The 19,788-nt window shown below is 56.5% G+C and overlaps 5 protein-coding genes across 5 annotated transcripts; 2 read left to right on the top strand and 3 right to left on the bottom strand.

Annotated features, from left to right (window-relative positions):
- Positions 1-2,622: 2,622 nt before the first annotated feature.
- Positions 2,623-3,353, top strand: BO80DRAFT_321659 (GPI anchored serine-threonine rich family protein; the record flags this gene model as incomplete). Its single annotated transcript, XM_025715135.1, has 4 exons — positions 2,623-2,674; positions 2,729-2,807; positions 2,862-3,000; positions 3,054-3,353. Coding segments are annotated over 4 exons (570 nt in total), but the record flags the coding sequence as incomplete, so codon positions are not given.
- A 1,322-nt stretch (positions 3,354-4,675) lies between these two features.
- BO80DRAFT_454328 (alpha-amylase) lies at positions 4,676-6,650 on the bottom strand (the record flags this gene model as incomplete). The annotated part of the gene is made up of 7 exons (XM_025722066.1): positions 4,676-4,956; positions 5,024-5,243; positions 5,294-5,314; positions 5,370-5,393; positions 5,440-6,035; positions 6,103-6,510; positions 6,578-6,650. 7 exons carry the CDS (start codon positions 6,648-6,650, stop codon positions 4,676-4,678), a joined length of 1,623 nt encoding a protein of 540 aa, XP_025576514.1.
- A 637-nt stretch (positions 6,651-7,287) lies between these two features.
- On the bottom strand, positions 7,288-9,008 carry BO80DRAFT_433900 (alpha-amylase; the record flags this gene model as incomplete). Its single annotated transcript, XM_025720846.1, has 2 exons — positions 7,288-7,953; positions 8,010-9,008. The coding sequence occupies 2 exons, from the start codon at positions 9,006-9,008 to the stop codon at positions 7,288-7,290; spliced, it is 1,665 nt and encodes a 554-aa protein (XP_025576515.1).
- Positions 9,009-10,748: 1,740 nt separating this feature from the next.
- BO80DRAFT_424103 (uncharacterized protein) lies at positions 10,749-11,135 on the bottom strand (the record flags this gene model as incomplete). The annotated part of the gene is made up of 1 exon (XM_025719195.1): positions 10,749-11,135. Exon 1 carries the CDS (start codon positions 11,052-11,054, stop codon positions 10,752-10,754), a length of 303 nt encoding a protein of 100 aa, XP_025576516.1. The 5' UTR covers positions 11,055-11,135.
- Positions 11,136-12,645: 1,510 nt separating this feature from the next.
- BO80DRAFT_41879 (alpha-1,3-glucan synthase) lies at positions 12,646-19,784 on the top strand. The gene is made up of 3 exons (XM_025718281.1): positions 12,646-13,363; positions 13,417-13,592; positions 13,650-19,784. Exons 1-3 carry the CDS (start codon positions 13,007-13,009, stop codon positions 19,630-19,632), a joined length of 6,516 nt encoding a protein of 2,171 aa, XP_025576517.1. The 5' UTR covers positions 12,646-13,006; the 3' UTR covers positions 19,633-19,784.
- The last annotated feature ends 4 nt before the right edge of the window (positions 19,785-19,788 follow it).

A 19,788-nucleotide genomic window follows, 5' to 3' on the forward strand; every position in this document is an offset into this window, starting at 1 on the left:
AGGTATAGTCTGAGTCAGTGCTACGGAACATTGCCTGATCATATTTGCATATGAGCTGTTTCCATCAGGATGAGTTGGTGGTCAAAAGTTGGTTGTTAGAAGGCGTGCAAGCGGGCTACTCAAGACCATGTGGAATCTGGTGAATAGCGTGGGGAGATCCAGAGTGCGGCGAGTGATGCTTAACCTCTGTTTACATGAATTGATTTCTCGGTCGAATCCTCTGTTCTTGTCTTTGTTTTCTTTGTTTTACTTCTCTACTTCATCACTGTGCATAACACCTGCCTAGCATGCAGGTATCCTTTCGTGAATGGCCAAGGGGATGGACTTGCGATGAGGTCTATACATCATCACCGACAACCCATGGTGGAAACTGCATGATCCATCTCAGATGGAACCCCAGGTTGGCTGCAACTGTTAATTAGGGGCCTTTTTACTCAGGTACCCTCCAGGGCCAGTCATCGCTCTTAATTTCAACCTCGTTTGCATGGCATTCTTCACCTCCTTGCGTCTCGTATCGCGCTTGGCGGGCCTCCAACAAGCCACGAACTGATCCTCTCCCAGATCCTGGACGAGAACGGACGGATCCTCCAATATAGGGTTTTCTTCCTTGATGGCGCCTTAGTCTAGAGCCGCATGCTGGAGAATTGATTTGGGAGAGTCATCGGTGGCTTGTCGAGGCGTATCTCGAGAATGCGCCAGAAGCCCTACCGATGGCAATATCCCTGGCTGCAGAAGTGCAGATCGAGAGGCGGTTTGATGGGAGCCTGCAAGGAATGGACTAACCCATGTCAGCGATCTTTTACCTACTTGTGCGCACATGAACATCAACAAAGCTGGGGGAGCCCTTGATAGAATCCTTCGAGGATGATCGGTTGCTGCAGCGAGATGAGGATGCATAGATTGCATCTAATGGATGCCCGCTAAACTCTCCCCAGTAAGCAGGGGTTCTCTCTTATATAAAAGAATCAAGGACACCCGCGAATCCCAATTTGCGAGCAACCCATTTGTCTACCGATCGACCTTATGACGCTGCATGTAGCGTACATCATTGTGTCAAGCTTATCCCTATGCCACACTTGTTGCGATCAGTGTGTGGCAGAGTTCCTGCAGAGCCACTTTGACCCAGCCCTAGAATGATCAGAGTGGACAAATCATTTTCGCTGCAATATTTACGTACAAGTGTATCTGAAAGGGAGCCATGGATCGTGCCCACGTATCAAGACCGCCTCGTGAAATCCATCCTGGGTATCAATACCGATCATCTAAATTTGCAGACGCGGAAAGTCCTCGTATTTGTCATTCACCAGCCCGATCCGACGAGGGCGCATGACGAGGTCAGTGGTCGACTCGGTCTCGTTACCGATCTCTTCGTTCCCTCCGCTGCAAGGTTCAGTGTCATTGGAGCGGTCGATCCTTTCTTCTGTCACGCAGGGTGCAGTTGATTCATCACAACGTACTCAACCCTAAGAAGTGGATGGGCTTACCGCAGGTACAAGGTCTCGCACATGCAAATGCAGCGATGCCCACCGAATAGGTACTACAATGCTAAATCTCAAAGAAAAGAGGTCATCATGATCTATCGCACGCACGGGGTTGACAGGTGCGAGGAACACGGCTCTCCACTCCGACCGATTGATGCGATGTGACATGTCACCATCAGCCAGTTCGGTGCGAAGCGATAGTGGAAGAAATCCTGCTACGATCGATCAATCCTTGATGCCTGGTACGATCCACATCATCCAGATTGCAAGTCGGACGGCTTCTGCACAACGGTGGTGCATCTTGCAGAGTTTATTGAAGAGGGGAAGTGATACAGACCAGCCTGGTGCCTGCCGTGCCAGTTGGCCACTGCCCGCCAAATCTCACGCGTTCCAGTATCGGTTCGGAACCCGGAAGTGATGCAGTAATACGAGCCGATTTCCGACCCGAGACAGGCACCACTCCCCTGCTGAGTCCCTTGCATCAGGGAGTACTCAGTAGATGGGACTCTTCGCAGGACGAGATTTGAGTTTGGACGGACTCTCGTCATTGCTCCTCATTTCTGATCAGTTGGCGGTTTTTCTTTGTCGGCCCTGCCAAGGCGGCCCTAGTGGCGGTGCTGGCACGACCAAAGCAGACTGCTATCAGCCTATCATGCTAGTCCTACTGGTCCTATCTACGGAGTAGTCCCTCCTGGTATCTAGGGTATCAGTATCAGCCAACCGAGAGGCGACTGATGCGCTGTCACCCCGCCCCGACTCCTCCCAACTGAAACGGGCCCAATCCGGGCATCGCCGCGGTCTCCTGTCATCAGAAACCTCTCCATCGCGCCCGTCGGGTTTTTGGTTTGACTCAGGCTATATATAGGATTTCCAGTGTAAACCATTCGACAGCAGTCATGAAATCCCGTCGTGGGACAAGAATAGTAACAGCGCGAACACCGTCGAACCCCAGAATTTTCGTGGCGGCGGCGGCCTCTGACCCATTAACTGGGAAGTGGAAAAAAGTGTGAGACATCAACCCTACCACCTGCTATTTAAACCCGCGCGCTTCCTCCGGGTTCGACTCCTTCACTTGATTCCCATCACTCTCGTTCCTTAGTTCGCGCGGTTCGCTACTTATTCCCTCGCTTCATCATTCATCATGCGTTTCTCGTACGCCGTGTCTCTTCTGCCTCTGGCTGCCTTCGTCGGCGGTTTGTCTTCCCCTGGGTTCTTTTCTCTGATCCGATCGAACTAACCGGTGGCAGCCCTCGAGGTCACTTCGCCCACCAAGGGTGAGGATGTCGACCTGTCCAAGTCTTTCACTGTGAAGTGGGATTCGGTCTCGTATGTTCCCTCCCAACTGACCTCCATCCGATCGCCGCTTACTGACTGACTCAGGACCGATCCCTCGACCTTCGATCTTTACCTGGTCAACAACGCCGTCTACCCCACGGTCGAGCAGAAGATTGCTTCCGACGTGGACACCTCGTCGGGTTCCTACACCGTGTCGGGCCTGTCGGGTGTTAGCGATGGGTCCGTTCGATGCCTATCAAGATTCCATAGATGATGGACTAACCGTCTCATAGCAAGGGCTACCAGATCAACCTGCTGTCCACCTCCACCCAGAACAGCGGCATCCTGGCGCAATCCCAGCAGTTCAACGTCGAGGGTTCCAGCTCTGCCACCACCTCTTCTTCGTCCTCTTCCTCTACCTCTTCTGCTTCCTCCTCCTCCGGCACCACCACCGCCACTACTATCTCTACTACTGGTACTTCTTCTTCCTCCTCCACTGGCACCGCCGCCACCACTTCATCTTCCTCCATCGGCTCCTCGACCACCGGCCTGACTTCCTCTTCCTCGGCGGCTAACACGCTCTCGACCACAGGGTCCTCCGCTCGGGCGTCCGCCACCGCCAGTACCTCCGCCGGTACTTCCGCCAACGGCACTTCCACCACCGCGCCGCTGTCCACCGGTGCTGCCACTTCCCTGACCGCACCCCTCTCCGCTGCTGCCGGCTTGTTGATGGGTCTGTTGGCCATCAACCTGTAATCGTCCATCCATTGGATGAGTTAAGGTTTCCGACCGGAGGCTTTTTCCTAATCTGATCCCTCATACCGTGGTTGCGTCTGTATTATACCATAGCTAGCTAGCTACCCGCTCGTATTAATCCGATTTGAGTACTATATACTATGTACTATGTACGGAGTATTTTTTCGAGACCTCCACTGTAGCCTTATCAGTCCAGCCAGGTAGGGTAGCTAGCCAGCACTCTTGGCGAACACATCCGCCGGCAGCCGCCACCACACCACCAGCAGCGCCCGTGGCGATGATCGTGGTGGGTCGTACTTAGTAAGGAGCAGATCGCATCGATCTCAGTTTATACAGTATCATAGCACAGCATATTTCATGCCCAGACAAATACGGAGTAGATAGTATCTTTATATCTCAGTAAATCCCAATAATTAATCCAGGAAGGAGAATCAAGTAAGGGGTATCCAAGACCTACCTAACTACCTGTGTACTGTGTATGACTAAGATAAGCAGAACCCCCCTTCCTAGTTCCTTGGACTCGAACTCGAAACCTGAACTTGGGAGGATGGAGATGGGGATGGGGCGAAGACCCTGACTGGATCCACATATGCCCATCAACCAGAATCAGCCAGAGACCCGATGATCCGTAAGTACTTTGTACAGGATACATACATACATACATACTGTACGTAAGTTACTTTGGTATTTAATTTCGCAAAATACATTGCAGGACTCTCGTAAGAAGAGGGCCGGTCGGGTGGTGCCGAACCACCTACACTAACCCAACTTGATCCCTGCACAGTACACGGGATTGCTCGATCCGAGCGGGTGACTTTGGGTGGGCTGGGAATTTGATTGGTGTGGTGTGTCTTGGAGTAATTTTAATGGTCCTTAGTCGGTGATGATTCATCGGGATGCTGGTGGGTGGTAGGTTTAACTAGTATACACTATCTATATATTCGATAGGGTCATGTCTTAGGATACTCCGTAGACTATCGACTGATTACTGTGTTCAGTAGGGAGTAGGGGTGTTATTTCCGGTAGATGTTGACGTCACTGGGTCCATTGCTGTTAGCTCTTCCTCGTTCCTGTTTAGGGATGGCCATGTGGATGTGGATGTGGATGTGGAAGGGAAGGCAATAGAAACTCTGGAAGAAGCTCCCCCGGACAAATGGCCGAACTTACAATGGTACTTGGTGCATCTGGTCTCGGCCAGGTGCCGTCCCGTTGACCCAAACGCTCACCTGGCCCGGCACTGGAAACACCCCATAGCCCGCCGCGTCGATGGTCACCGTGGTGGCCCCTGGCGGATCGTCCGCCCCGGGCTGCCGGCGGAGGAGATCCGTCCATTGCTCGCCCGCGTGTCGCCGTCCGACGTACATGCGTTTCTGGGCGGGGCCTCCGGTGCTCAGCACGCAGGCTAGGCCGGAGGGGTGGGTTGCGTTGCCGTAGCGGACGAAGCCTGTTTGCCATTATCATTTATCGTCCAATTAGTCTTTGGGGGGATGTGGAGAGGGTATGGTACGTACCCACGCAGTTGGGCTGGTCGAAATAGTCTTGTTGTTCGCCGTATGCATATAATTTGCGCGCTTGCATCAGGATCGGGAGCTTGCCCTCGCAGGCGGGCGTCATCGGGTGCGCGCCGTGGTTGATGCCGTACAGGTCACCGTAAAACACACACGGGGTGCCGCCTTGGCGGAGCAAGATGAGGGCATACGCCAGCGGTTTGAAGGACGGTTCGACCACATTCTACCATAGACTGAGTATGTTTTTCGGGGCGGATCGCGAGAGTGATTTACCTCGAGCATTTGTCCGGGTTGCTGCGAGAGTTAGTCTGGGATCTGGCATGAAGACTTCAACGCGAGAATGACTGACCGTATCATGATTCGCAACGAATGTCTGCATCGTGTCAGCACGGAGTACCTCCATCGGGGCGCTACTTTACCAACGCATAATCAGGCTTGCTCTGCACCAACGTCCCCTGGAACACCTGGCGCAAATCCGCCCCTCGCGCCTTGGACATGCGCGAAAAGTTCTCCACGAGCGGCACATCCACGGCCGACACGCGATACTCCATCTCCTCGAGGTACCGGACCAACGTCCGCACGTCCGATGACCAGTACTCCCCAATCACAAAGAACTTGCCCTCGGCCGTCTGGCGCATATGGTCGATAAACTCCTTCTGGAAGCCCGTTGAGAAGTGCTTCGCTGCATCCAGACGCATCCCCTTCAGCGGCACGACCGACTGCAACCACGTTCCCCATCGCAAGACATCCTCGCGGACCTCAGGGTGCGAGTAATCCAGGTCAGCGAACATCAGATAGTCGTAGTTGCCATTATCCTGGCCGACATCCGAGGCCCAGCCCTTATTCGGACCGCAAATCTTGTAGATGGCGTTTTCCTGCCGCGTATCATCCCAGTCCACACCACTGAAATGCTGCCAGTGATACTTCAGCGAACTGTACTGATCGCCTCGACCCTCGAAATTAAACCCCACCCAGCCGTGGACCTCGACGGGGTCGGAGATCTCGACATCTCGTCCTGCAGGAGACGCTTCAATCAACAATCGACCGTTCAGGATTCACCAGGGACACACAGAAAACCATACGTTTCGGATCGACTTTCACCGCTTTAAACCGCTCCGGGTAATCCGCACCCGCCTTGTGATTAAGGACCGCATCCCAGTAGACCCCAACCCCCAGGGCCTGCGCATGGGCCACGAGCTCCTCCAGCTCCTGACGGGTACCCCATTTGGTAGTGCGCGCGCCTTTCTGATCGAACTCGCCGAGGTCATACAAGTCATAGATGTCATAGCCGTTTCCGGACGGATTCATGGCTTTACATCCGGGCGGGATCCAGATATGGTCGACGCCAATGGCCTGTAACCCCGGGAGGGCATGCTGCAGCCGACGCCAATGGGCTTTGTCGTCCGGGACGTGCCATTCAAATGCCTGCATCAACAGGGTATTGTCGGGGGCGGTCCAGGAGGGCCGCGACTCGAGGTCATGGGCGGCGTCTGTTGGGAGACTCCATGCATTAATTCCAATCCCCGGGGGGGGGGGGGGCGCTCGGGGGTAGCTCACCCTCAATTTGCTTCCAGGAGAGCTGCGGCTGTCCCTTGCTTCGGCGACGGTGGCAGGTCAAGAAGGAAAACATGGTGGCGGGGATAGCTTCCCGCGGTGTAGCTGGCCCGATTGAGCGAACTAGACGGAGTACAGCGGATATTCCAGCCGAAGCATCAGCTGACTGCCAGCGGAGGGTGCTAAATCCAAGTCAATCGAAGCAGTTCTGATAGTGCTGTGTACTATGTCAGAATCATGACGGTTCCATCCGCCTCAGGAGGCGTTCGGAACCCCGGTGGGCCCGCCAATGGGAGCTTTTTTTAGCCCAACGGTAGCCTCGGAGCTCCGCCGACACCCTCGTTTCTCGGGAGGCCGACTCCGATGCATCAGGCGAAAATCAAACCAGAAAAGAAAACAAGGTTGAGAGAGAAAGAGCGCTCTGCAAAATCTACATGTCCAGATGATATGAGATACTCGCTCTGCATGCGCTATTGTATTTAATTTGTCATAGTTCTGACCGGGCAACTACCGTGATATCCTACTATATATATTGCTGCGGGTCCGGCCCCAACCCCAGCAGGAGAGACAGCGCCACACAGGCACAACAACAAACGTAGAGACTAGTACGATCGGGTATCATATGAAATCAAGACAGTAACAAAGAGTACAATAATATACAGTAGAAGAATCATCCATTTGCTCCCCCCAGATAGATACAACTCCCGTGGTATTTACAACCCTCCCAGCACCAGGCTCGCCATTGCGGCCACGCCCAGGGAGAACAAGGCGCTAGAGGCCACATTCCCCGTCGTCGGGATGCCTCCGGACGCCGCCACGGCCGCAGCCTTGCTGGCCGCCTTGGTCTTCAGGGTCGCGTATGAGACGTTCGACACGGGGAAGCCACACAGCCCACTGCCCGGCATCAGATCCGCCGGGAAGAACACCCGCGGCTCGCCCTTGTCCATTGGGACCACCAGTTCACTCAGGTCGTTGACCGTGTAGTTGACGCAGTTGAGAACCTCCGTCGCCACCGTGCCGCCCGTGAAACTCACCGGCATCGACAGGTTGTAGGACCCGCCGTTCGCGCCCTGCGACGACAACAGCATGATCACCTGTCGGCCATCGACGCCCTTGCGGAAGCCCAGTTCGCTGCCTCCCTCGAACACCGTGGTCGTCTGGACGTCCACGTAGTGTGGGTCCAGCCGGGCGGCGTGCTTCCGGATGAGGTTCAGCTTGGTGATCAGCTTGTAGAGGTCGGCGTCCGTGTTGTATTCGGTCAGCCAGATGGCCTCGCGGTTGACGGGCGAGTAGCCGCCATCGAGATGCTGCTCCTGACCCTGGTAGATGATGGGCACGCCATCAAACAAGAGGGTGAACGTGAGCACGTTCTTCGCAAGCTGTGTGGGAGGGTTAGCGAGGGGTCGGGGGGGGTCAAGCAAGGGGCGGTTCGTACCGCCAGGTCCTTGGTCAGGCCGGCAAAGCGCGCGACATCGTGGTTTTCCGAGAACGACGCCAGGGCCGTCACATCGCGGCACGCGTTCTTCATAGCCTGCACCTGGGTGGCCAAGGCCGTCGTGTTGCCCAGGGTAAAGGCCTGCAGCAACGCATAGTAGATCGGATAGTTGGGGAGACTGCCAATGTAGTTGTTCTGGTACTCGCAGATGGTCGAGACTTCCTGCTGCATCACCTCACCGGTCATGAAGCTGCCCACGGCATTCTCGAAATTCTTCAGAAAACTGGGCGTCACATGCTTGGCCGCATCAATGCGAAGGCCGTCGATCGAGTAGGTGGACATGATGTCCTTGGCCCAGTTCTCCAGGGTCTCCTGGACGTCACTGTGCTCGGTGAAGAGATCAGGCAGCGCCACGATGTTGTCGCCGGTCTGGCACAGCTGGGCGTTGGTGAAGTTGTTCCAGTCCGAAATCTTACAGTAGGAGTGATAGTACGACGAGCTGTTGAACGGTGTGAGCACGGAATAGTCAATCGACGTGGCTGGGTTCGAGCCATTGGTCACGTAGGCCATGTTGTTGAGGACCGTGTCCATCATGAGATACATGCCGCGGTCATGCAGGGCATCGCTCAGATCCAGCAGATCCTGATGCGTGCCGAAATGCGAGTTGAGGGAGTACAGATCCAAGGGCCAGTAGCCGTGGTAGGCTTCCCCGTACGACACGCGGCCGTCGATGTTTTCGATGACCGGCGAGATCATCACGGCATCAAAGCCCATCCCCTGGATGTAATCCAATTTGTCGATCATGCCCTTCCAGGTGCCACCGCAGTACAAGCCCTCGGTGGTGTTGCAGGGGGCTGTGGTGGATCCATCGGTGCGCGCGAACCGATCGGTCATGGTTTGATAGATGGTCCGCAACTTCCATTCCTCGGTGGTGGCCGCCAGCGACGACCCTAACAACCCGGCCACCGCGAGGGTCCGAAGGACAGACCTGGAATGCATGGCGATGGGGAAGGGGAATTGGGGGTGGATCTGGGAATTAGCGACAATTCGTCGTGGGTGGATTGCTGGGGGGAAATTCAAGGCCTCCGCGCAAAAGGAATGATGCGGGTAGGGCCTGAACCGGTGAAAGAGCGACGGTAGAAACTACGCACAAGGGCAAAAGAATGGCGATGGTGAAACCCAAACGAAGGACGGATGGCAAGAAAAGCCCGAACGCGAAGTCAGATCAGGTCAGTGAGTGAGGCATTGGGATGAAGAAAAGGATTGGAAAGGATGGACAGTAGGGAAGAAGAGGAAAGGAGAAGGAGAGAGAGAGAGAGAGAGAGAAAGAGAGAGTTCTGGGGAACAGCCGGTGGAGCAACTCAGGCTGTAAGGAGAGCCCTAACTCCGGGGCCCTCATCTCATGTCTTGAATGCCCTCGGCATTGCGGTTAGTGAGCTTTAGGACTTAGCAATTAGCAGGCCGATGCCGGTGTGACAGGCAAATGAGATCTGCAGCAGAATGCAGCCATGCGTGAGTGCCTCTGCCATGTGGGAGTACCCTCATTTTCATCCTCACCACCACCATCATCATCGTGAAGGCTTGGTCTGATTTTCCGGAACCCCAAGCCAAGGTCCCGCCCAATACCCGAGAACCATCGATCTTTCCTCCCCCGGTCCCTGAAAAACCACCCATCCCATCACGTTCCCTCCCAGGCCATGCAGCCCCTCGGATCAATGTTTGCCAGCCTGGTCTCCTCATTGGCCGTGGACCCTCGGGCTCCCCTGCAGCTGTCACGTCGGCGTTAGCACGATCCCCTGTCGAGGCACATTGAGTGGCGCCCCCCAGCTCCATTGCCACGGTGTCAGGCGGATTGCAGCCATGCTAAGGCTGCCACCAGGAACAAAGAGCGGGAAGGAGAGACAACCGGGCATTCCGATGGGCCGGATGGGCTGAATGGGGGGGTTTGTGAGACATGTTCCTACCTTAGGGCAGACTCCAGAGCACTACGGAGCACTAGGACGTTGGTTGGACTGGGTCTGCCAATATTGTGAGGGACTAGTAATTAGAAGATTAGATAATGTGAGACAGTCAGGGAACAGTGGTTCGGCTCAGTTTTAGGGCGCTGATCGCAGGGTCGACCCCGAGCGAACGAGGAGGGCAGCACTATCGACCAGCTAGTAGTATTTCTCCATCTTCCCTATCTATCGATCAGGAACCAATGGAAAGGACGAGGGCTTGGCAGAGAAATTGGATTGGAGGTTATCAGTGCGGCACGAACGACTGATAAGCACTGGCAGGGATAGGCTGGCGGGGATACTATTATCACATCATCCTGCTATGCATGCCCCTGATTCTCAGGATTAATTATTCTATTAATTACAGAGTACTGTCATAAGCAGAATCATAAGAATAGGTGAGACCCTCTCCCCACTGATGGCTCTGATGGGAGCATGTAATCAGTGAATTTTTCTGCTGAGCTAAGAATAATACCTTACACAGCCCGGTGGGCTTGGCAGCGGGCTTGGCCTGGAAATTGAGAAACTGGTAAGGGCGGTCCTGCAAGTTTCGCAGTCCCTCCGAACGTATGTATGGTACGAGAACCATACTCCTCGGTGGTTTTGGGGGACGTGAGGGACGATTGGCCTGGGAGAGGTCAGGTCCTCGGGATCGTGTATTTTGCCCGGGCGGATAAGAATCAATTTAATGGTGATTATTGGACAGCGAGGGATGGGAAATGGGCAGGGTAAGACATGCATGGTTCTATTGGCAGTCGGCTGGGCCTTCTTTTATCCGATCAGACCCTTCGGGGTCTAGTGCCACTGCCAAGGGTTCCCCCAAGGACCCCATCGGCCCCGAATAGGCTGCGATCCCGTAATCCTTTGCTGCGGACCCACCCTCGCCTAGAGATAACGGGCGCGGATTGGCACAAACGCCCACCAGCTCTGACACACGACCCAGGCTTGGGTCCGACGGCCAGCCAGCAGGTTTGGGGCGGCGTGATTGATCCCACCGTGGTGTGGTGGCTGATGAGCACTGAGAAATGAGCAATGCAAAGTAAGCCATGCGAAATGAGAGAAGAGACGGTCTCCTGCAGCTGATATTCTCTCTTCTGCTGACTTCTCGTCTCCCAGGCCAATGTTCAAGTAAGTGGCAAGGTGTGCTGCGAGGGGCAAAGTCCGAGGGAAGCCCTGTGAAGCAAAGAGCAGCAGCAGCAGTTGACCGGACGGACCCTTCCCGGCGTGCCAAAATAGCCCAGCGTAGGCCCGATTGGGCCTGGGCCGGGGTGCAGGGGCCCCCACTCGGTCAGTGACAGCGTTCTGGAATCGTGGAATTTTTGCAACTGTGCAACGGGAAGTTGGGCTGACCCGGGAATCCCAATCTGACCCAATGGATCTGGAAACCAACCATCCACCACCATTACCACCACCACAACCACCTGCGGCATGCATCCCGCATTTTCTGCGGTGTTGAACTCCCCCCCTAGCCACCACTCCCCAGTTAGTATGGAAAGAGGACGTGGTATGACTGTGGTATTGCGTATACCGCACTATACATGACGGTACTACGGGCCTTAGTCAGGCGGTAGTCTGGCCTCAGCCCCCACCAGCATCCGGCAGCACCAATCGGGAGGGCCCGCCCTTATCAGAGTCTGCATGCGCCGTATCTTCCGGTGCAAAACGCAGCAATTGAACGTAGGTCCGAATGCCAGTAAGACATATCATGCACTAGAGGTCTTGGATGGGCCAATAAACTTTTCGTTACCGAGATTGGCTACAAGCCACGGTATCATGGAGGTACGTTTGGTATCAATCAAGTCAGGTCAGGTCAGGTTACAACCACTGACTGAACCAGGCCTTCGGGGGCGTGGATGCTACCCCTTTCAAGTTTCGAAATGAAGGTTGCCCGGTTTCCCTGTTTCTCAGTTTGTCCTTCTCTCAACAATGCTACTTTGATCTGGCGTGATGAGCACACTCCGGGAGGGGTGTTACCAAAGTGATGTGCTCGGTATCGAGTTCAAGACATCCCACCCCTTTGGGCTCCACCCGGTCCGAGAGGAAACCTAACGGTTCCCGGATATACGAGCATGGCTTTTTTTTTTGGCCTTCCTGCGAAGCTATCCGTTGGCCACCACCGTCACTACGTATTCCACTGATTATTACACTTTTTTTTTTATTTTATTTATCATTATTGGTATTCTTAGTATTATTCATCTGGGGACTCGGGGAGCCCTGCTGGCGGTCCCCTCACCAAAAAGGCACCTCCCCCCACAAACCCGGACGGTGGAGGGACTAAAAGGACACCGGCGCAGTCACTAACTCCCTCTATATCTCACCAAGGGGGCACGATAGGCGATATCCAGTATCTATCCAGTATCCAGTATCCAGTATCTCCGGTGTATCTGATACTTTAGCCTTGAGCTGGTCGGGGCCCTCCAGTCAGCGCCAGGTTATTATTAGCAGAGACGTCTCGTCTCTCCTGCCCCCCCGATCCACTTTATCACTGCTGTCCGTTAGGCTCGCGCATGGTGAGCCTCAGCTGCGTTGCTAGTGATTAGCCTTTTCACTTTCATCCTTTCTTTGTCCCGCTGATTCTCACTCTCTCACTCTTTCTCTCGCTCGCTCTCACTCTCACTCCCTCCTCACTCCTCCTCACTCCTCTCCCTTCCCCCCCCCCCTCTCCCCCCCCCCCTCATGCGTGTGTTTGTGTTTTTGTTGTTGTGTTTGGCCCTATAGACTTCACACTCGTTGAATGCGGTGCGGTGCCTCTCGTTATCTCATCACTACCTATCACTCGTTATCGGTCCATCTCTCCGGCGATCCCTCACCACCACCAACACTGAACGCACACGACCTCGGTCAGACGGACGCGGCTTTCCATCTGATTTAATTGGATTGTCTTCCAACTTCTTGCTTCCATCCCATTGTATCATCACCACGGGTTTGACACGAGTGTCGTCTTCCTGGTTTGCCGGCCGGTAGTCCTCCCGGGTCGCCCCCCGACCTTCGCTTTCCAGCATGAAGTGGGCATTTTCCGGCACGCTGCTCGCCTGGTTTGCAACAACAGCAGCAGCCTGGCCCTACGACGAGGCCCTCGTCGACTACAACTTCAACCAGAACCAGGCGGCCACCAACCCCGCCGAATACACAGGAACATGGCCCAATCACACCGGGGACTATTTCCCCTCCCCGGACAACTGGCGGTTCCCCGTCTACACCCTCTTTCTCGACCGCTTCGTCAACGGCGACCCGACCAATGATAACATCAACGGGACCTTGTTCGAACACGACCTCTCCTCCAACCAGATGCGTCATGGTGGCGATGTGGCTGGCTTGGTGGATACCTTGGACTATTTGCAGGGCATGGGGATCAAGGTCGGTTTCCCGAGCTTGCACACCGCGCGAGATCTTTTGCTGACGATGTCTAGGCCCTGTATCTCGCCGGTACGGTGCTGATGAACCAGCCCTGGGGGTTTGACGGTTATTCGGCGCTGGATACGACCTTGCTGGACCAACACTACGGTAACTTGCAAACCTGGCGCGATGCCATCACGGAAATCCACAAGCGCGGCATGTATGTCATTTTCGACAACACCATCGCAACGTGAGTCTTCCGCTGCCCCCTTTTCTCCCGGGAACCCTCGCTAACGGTCCATCGCAGAATGGGGGACTTGATTGGTTTCGACGGCTATCTGAACACCACCACCCCTTTCTCGGTCAAGGAACATCAGACGCAGTGGAAGACGGACCGCCGCTATGTGGACTTTGACATTGGCAATACGTACAACGCCACATGCGACTATCCCACTTTCTGGTTTGAGAACGGCTATCCCGTCCAAGCGACGGTCACCGAAGAGCTCGTCGGGTGTTACGACAGTGACTTCGACCAGTATGGTGATATCGAGGCCTTCGGTGTGTTCCCGGATTGGGAACGTCAGTTGGCCAAGTTCGCCTCCGTGCAGGATCGACTGCGCGAATGGTACCCCTCGGTGCGAGAGCGCTTGATCCGTCACTCCTGCATGATCATCGAGTCGCTCGATATCGACGGCTTCCGGTACGACAAGGCCACGCAGGCGACTGTGGACGCGCTCGGCGACATGTCCAGCGCGTACCGCGAGTGTGCCCGCGCCGTGGGCAAGGAGAATTTCTTCATCGCCGGTGAAATCACGGGTGGTAACACCTTCGGTTCCATCTATTTGGGCCGCGGCCGGCAGCCAAACCAGTACCCGGACACGGCCGAGGCGGCCATGAAGCTTACCAACACCTCGGATGCCCAGTATTTCCTGCGCGAGGCCGGCCATGAGGCCATTGACGGCGCGGCCTTCCACTACTCCATTTACCGCGCCCTGACCCGTTTCCTGGGGATGGACGGTAATCTGGCGGCGGGTTACGATGTCCCGGTCGACTGGGTGGATGCCTGGAACCTCATGCTGCAGTCGAACGATCTGATCAATCCCAACACGGGCAAGTTTGACCCCCGCCACATGTACGGGGCCACCAACCAGGATGTCTTCCGCTGGCCGACGGTGGAGAAGGGCGTGGAGAGACAGTTGCTGGGGCAGTATATCACTACCCTGCTGCTCCCCGGCGTTCCCCTCCTCCTCTGGGGTGAGGAACAGGCCTTTTACATCCTCGATGCCACGGCCGCGAACTACATTTACGGTCGACAGGCCATGTCGCCCGCCACGGCCTGGCGGGATCATGGCTGCTTCTCCCTGGATTCCTCGCAGTACTACAACTGGCCCATCGAGGCGGGCCGGAATGGATGCCATGACCCCACGGTGGCCTACGACCACCGGGACCCGTCGCATCCGGTGCGCAACATCATCAAGCACATGTACCAGATGCGCGAGCAGTTCCCCGTGCTCAACGATGGTTATACCATTCAGAAGCTCTCCAACATGACGGAGGAGGTGTATTATCCCGGTTCCAACGGCACCGCCACGGAGACGGGCCTGTGGTCCATCCTGCGCGACGTCAATGCGGATGTGCAGGATCTGGGCTCCGATGCCAACAACCAGCCCATCTGGCTGGTCTACCACAACACCAACCGCACCATCGACTTCAAATTCGATTGCCAGGACAATGACACGGCCCTCATCTCGGCGTTTCCCTCGGGCACCCGGGTCAAAAACCTGTTCCACCCGTACGACGAGCAGGAACTGATTGCTAGTCCCGTCAAGCTGGGCCTGAATGGATCCACCGAGTACAACGGCTGTTTGGCCAACATGACCCTGGACGCCTATGAGTTTCGTGCCTACGTGCCGATCGCGAGCTTCGTCAAGGCGGGCCCGATGCTCACCAAGTTCACGCCCGGCCATGATTACCCCCTCCGGTCGACCGTGGCCCCGAACGCGGATGAGAACGTGAACATCGAACTGTATTTCTCCGAGGCAATGGATTGCGACTCCGTGACCCAGTCCATCTCCATCAACTCCTCGACCGAGATCGGCAAGGCCCCCTCGGTGGATTCGACCACGGTCAGCTGCAAGAACATCACCGCCACCAACACCACGTTGACGGGACAGATCCCCAGTGCGTGGATGTGGACGGCGAACCTGACGGGCGTTTATAACGGCGTGCATCGCATCACGGTCAACAACGTCAGCACCGCCAGTGGAAACGAGACCACGAACGCGGTCGACCATCTCCTCTTCCGGATTGGCCAGATCGATAACCCCATGATCTTCACCACCGCCAATTACTCCAGCAGTCTGCTCCACGAGGAATCCAACGGCACCCTGTTCATCCAACACCACGCCGCCGGTGCCGACAAATATCGGTACTCGACCAACTGGGGTACCACCTTCTCGGACTGGATGCCCTACCAGGGTGGTAACGACACCATTGAGAAGCTCGAATGGTCGGGCACCAAGAAACAGGCCTGGAAAGGCAACCACGTCCGCGTGGAGTACTGGAGCCGGTGGACCGGCAGCAGTGATTACGTGCAGGAGGGCGACTCGGGCTGGGATGAACAGGTCCCGCGTCGTTTCCCCCACGTCTTCTTCAACGGGCCCTACAACCAGTACGGCTACGACGCCGGTCTCGACAACGTCGTCCGACAGGACAGCGTGGACGGCATCTGGAAGTACCACTTCACCGCCGAATGGCCGGCCCAAGCCCAGTTGAACATCTGGGGTATGAATCCGGACGGCAAGCCCGACCAAAGTTGGGTGCTGGGTGACGCTGACAACGATTCCGTTCTCGACCGCATGCCGCCTTCCTCTCTGTCCGCGACGCTCATCAATATCACGGAGCACCCGCCTTCGCCCTACATCTCCTGGAATATCTTCATCGACGATGGGACCATGCGATTCCAGCTCTTCCCGGTCGGCCACCAGAATACCCAGATCGCCATGTTTGTGCTCTTCTGGATCGTGCCGGTCGTCACGGGCGCCTTGGGCGTGTGGGCGTTCATGAAGTCTTTCTACAAGGTCAAGTTCAACCAGGTCGGTGTCAGCGAGAAACACCAGATGATCCCGTTGGCGTTGCGCCGCAAGTTCAAGCGGTCCCGCAAAGGGGATGATGAAAACTCGAACCCGCTGATGCGCCTGGCCAACAAGTCCGGATTCCTGCAGGCCACCACGGCCATCGGCGGGGCGGCCAGCGGCAAGCGCCGCATGGTCCTGATCGCCACCATGGAATACGACATCGAGGATTGGGCCATCAAGATCAAGATCGGTGGTCTTGGTGTCATGGCGCAACTCATGGGTAAGACTCTGGGCCACCAAGACCTGATCTGGGTGGTCCCCTGCGTGGGCGGCGTCGATTACCCCGTGGACAAACCGGCCGAGCCCATGAATGTGACCATTCTGGGCAACTCCTATGAGGTGCAGGTCCAGTACCATGTCTTGAACAACATCACCTACGTCTTGCTCGATGCCCCTGTGTTCCGTCAGCAGTCCAAGTCCGAACCCTACCCGGCCCGCATGGACGATCTCAACAGTGCCATCTACTACTCCGCCTGGAATCAGTGTATTGCGGAGGCCTGCAAGCGGTTCCCCATCGACCTCTACCATATCAACGATTATCACGGTTCCCTGGCCCCACTGTACCTGCTCCCCGAGACCGTCCCCGCCTGTCTGTCCCTGCATAACGCCGAATTCCAGGGTCTGTGGCCGATGCGGACCCAGAAGGAAAAGGAGGAAGTGTGCTCCGTGTTCAACCTCGATATCGAACACGTCCGGCATTATGTGCAATTCGGTGAGGTGTTCAACTTGCTTCACGCGGGTGCCAGTTATCTGCGGGTGCACCAGCAGGGTTTCGGTGCCGTCGGTGTGTCCAAGAAGTACGGTAAGCGCTCCTACGCGCGTTATCCCATTTTCTGGGGTCTCCGCAAGGTGGGCAATCTGCCCAACCCGGATCCCTCCGATGTGGGTGAATGGAGCAAGGAACAGGCCGCCGCCATGAGCAACGACATCCATGTGGATCAGGACTACGAGGCCGGCCGTGGTGACCTCAAGCGCCAGGCCCAGGAATGGGCCGGTCTCGAGCAGAACCCCGATGCCGATCTGCTGGTCTTTGTTGGTCGTTGGTCTATGCAGAAGGGTGTGGATCTGATTGCCGATGTCATGCCCGCGGTCCTCGAGGCGCGCCCCAATGTGCAGTTGATCTGTGTCGGCCCCGTCATCGATCTCTACGGGAAATTCGCCGCCCTCAAGCTCGACCACATGATGAAGGTCTATCCCGGCCGCGTGTTTTCCCGCCCCGAGTTCACGGCCTTGCCTCCCTATATCTTCTCGGGTGCCGAATTCGCGCTGATTCCCTCGCGTGATGAGCCCTTTGGTCTGGTTGCCGTCGAGTTTGGTCGTAAGGGAGCTCTGGGTATCGGTGCGCGTGTCGGTGGTCTGGGTCAGATGCCTGGTTGGTGGTACAATGTCGAATCCACCGCCACCTCCCATTTGCTGGTTCAATTCAAGCTGGCTATTGATGCGGCGCTGAGTTCGAAAACGGAAACCCGTGCTATGATGCGCGCCCGCTCGGCCAAACAACGTTTCCCCGTGGCCCAGTGGGTCGAAGATTTGGAAATCCTGCAAACCACGGCCATCCAGGTGCATAACAAGGAATTGGTCAAGTCCCACGGTCGCCCCTTCACCCCATCGGGCACGACGACGCCCGGGGGCATCTTGAGTCAGCCCGCCAGTCCCTTGATGCCGCCCGGCATCCAAACTCCGATGGCGCATTCTCGGGACAGCAGCTATTCTAACCTGAACCGCTTGAGTGAATACGTCGCCGACCCCAAGACCAACTACAGCCGAGACGTCAGCCCCAGTGGCACCGAAAAGCCGAAATCGGGTCTGCACCGGCAACTGTCCCTGGGTGTTCGCTCGGGTCCCGGTCATCAAGACCGCCGGGGCCGTCGTGGCCGCCAACGTGACAGCATCCCCGAGCACGAGGACACCGCTGGAGGCATGACCGATGTCGAGGAAGACCGCGATGATGACATCGCCGAGCATCCCGATGCAGACGACGAGTACACTCTGACCGCGGCCCAGGTCGAGGAAGGCCGCCGCCTGCAGGCCGTTCAGCAACAGGGAGGTGGCCTGCCGACGAGTCCCGGTGCCAACCGTTACAGTCAAGACTCGATGCATCCCCGATTCAACCAGCCCCCCGCCAGTCCCGGTCCCATCCCCACGCCCTCCCAGAGTCTCCTGCCGCCGCCCCGGCTGCTCGAGGCGGGTAGCCGGCTCAGTAGCGCGTCCGTTCTCTCCCTGGATTCGGTCGTCGGGACCAAGACGGACTTTAAGCTGCAAAAGGTGGACCCCTTCTTTACCGATTCGACCGGCGAGTACTACAAGGCTTTCGACAAGCGGCTGGTGGGCCTGAACGGGGCCAACTCCGAGTCGCAGCTCTGCATTGAAGAATATCTGATCAAGAGTGAAAAGGAATGGTTCGACAAGTTCCGCGACGCGAGACTCGGTCGCCTCAAGTCCCCGGCCTCGTCCATCTTCCGGGACAAGCACGGCGCATCGCCCGTGGGCTCGTACTACGATGATGCCGGCTCGCACGTGAGTGGCGACGACAACAGTGAATCCCGCGACACCGAGGACGACGAATTCCTCCTGGGCAAGGACTATGTCCCTCCCACGGGCCTGAAGAAATGGATGCAGCTTCGGATCGGAGACTGGCCGGTTTACTCGTTGTTCCTCGCCCTGGGGCAGATCATTGCTGCCAACTCGTATCAGATCACCTTGCTCACGGGCGAGGTTGGTGAGACGGCCGAGAAGCTGTATGGCATTGCCACCACCTACCTGATTACCTCCATCCTCTGGTGGCTGGTGTTCCGGTACTTCAAGTCAGTCGTGTGCCTCTCCGCCCCCTGGTTCCTCTACGGTATTGCCTTTATTTTCATCGGCTCGGCCCATTGGGAGGGCGACTCGTTCACCCGGGGGTGGATCCAGAACGTCGGCAGTGGCTTCTACGCCGCCGCTTCGTCGAGCGGGTCCATCTTCTTCGCCTTGAACTTTGGTGATGAGGGTGGTGCCCCGGTGGAAACCTGGATCTTCCGGGCCTGCCTCATTCAGGGCATCCAGTCGGCTTATATTATCGCGCTGTGGTATTGGGGGTCGACGCTGAGCAAAGCGTCCAGCGATGGCCTGTTGACCACGACGAGCAACATCGCCAACACCTGGAAGATGACGTGAGTATTCCCCAGACCGTCGGATCCTTCGACTTCGCTCACTGAGACATCCTAGTGCCATCTGTTACCCGATTGCGGTCTTCCTCTGGGCCGTCGGGTTGCTTTTGCTCTTCGGACTTCCCAACTACTACCGCCAAACCCCGGGCAAGGTCGCCTCCTT

Source organism: Aspergillus ibericus (assembly GCF_003184845.1).
Source record: "Aspergillus ibericus CBS 121593 unplaced genomic scaffold BO80scaffold_14, whole genome shotgun sequence".
Taxonomy (NCBI): Eukaryota; Fungi; Ascomycota; class Eurotiomycetes; order Eurotiales; family Aspergillaceae; genus Aspergillus; species Aspergillus ibericus.

Coding starts and splice junctions, on each gene's coding strand:
- BO80DRAFT_41879 (XM_025718281.1), top strand. CDS start 13,007: ATGAAGTGGGCATTTTCCGGCACGCTGCTCGCCTGGTTTGCAACAACA. Junction 13,364..13,416: donor TGCAGGGCATGGGGATCAAG/GTCGGTTTCCCG, acceptor GACGATGTCTAG/GCCCTGTATCTCGCCGGTAC. Junction 13,593..13,649: donor TTCGACAACACCATCGCAAC/GTGAGTCTTCCG, acceptor GGTCCATCGCAG/AATGGGGGACTTGATTGGTT.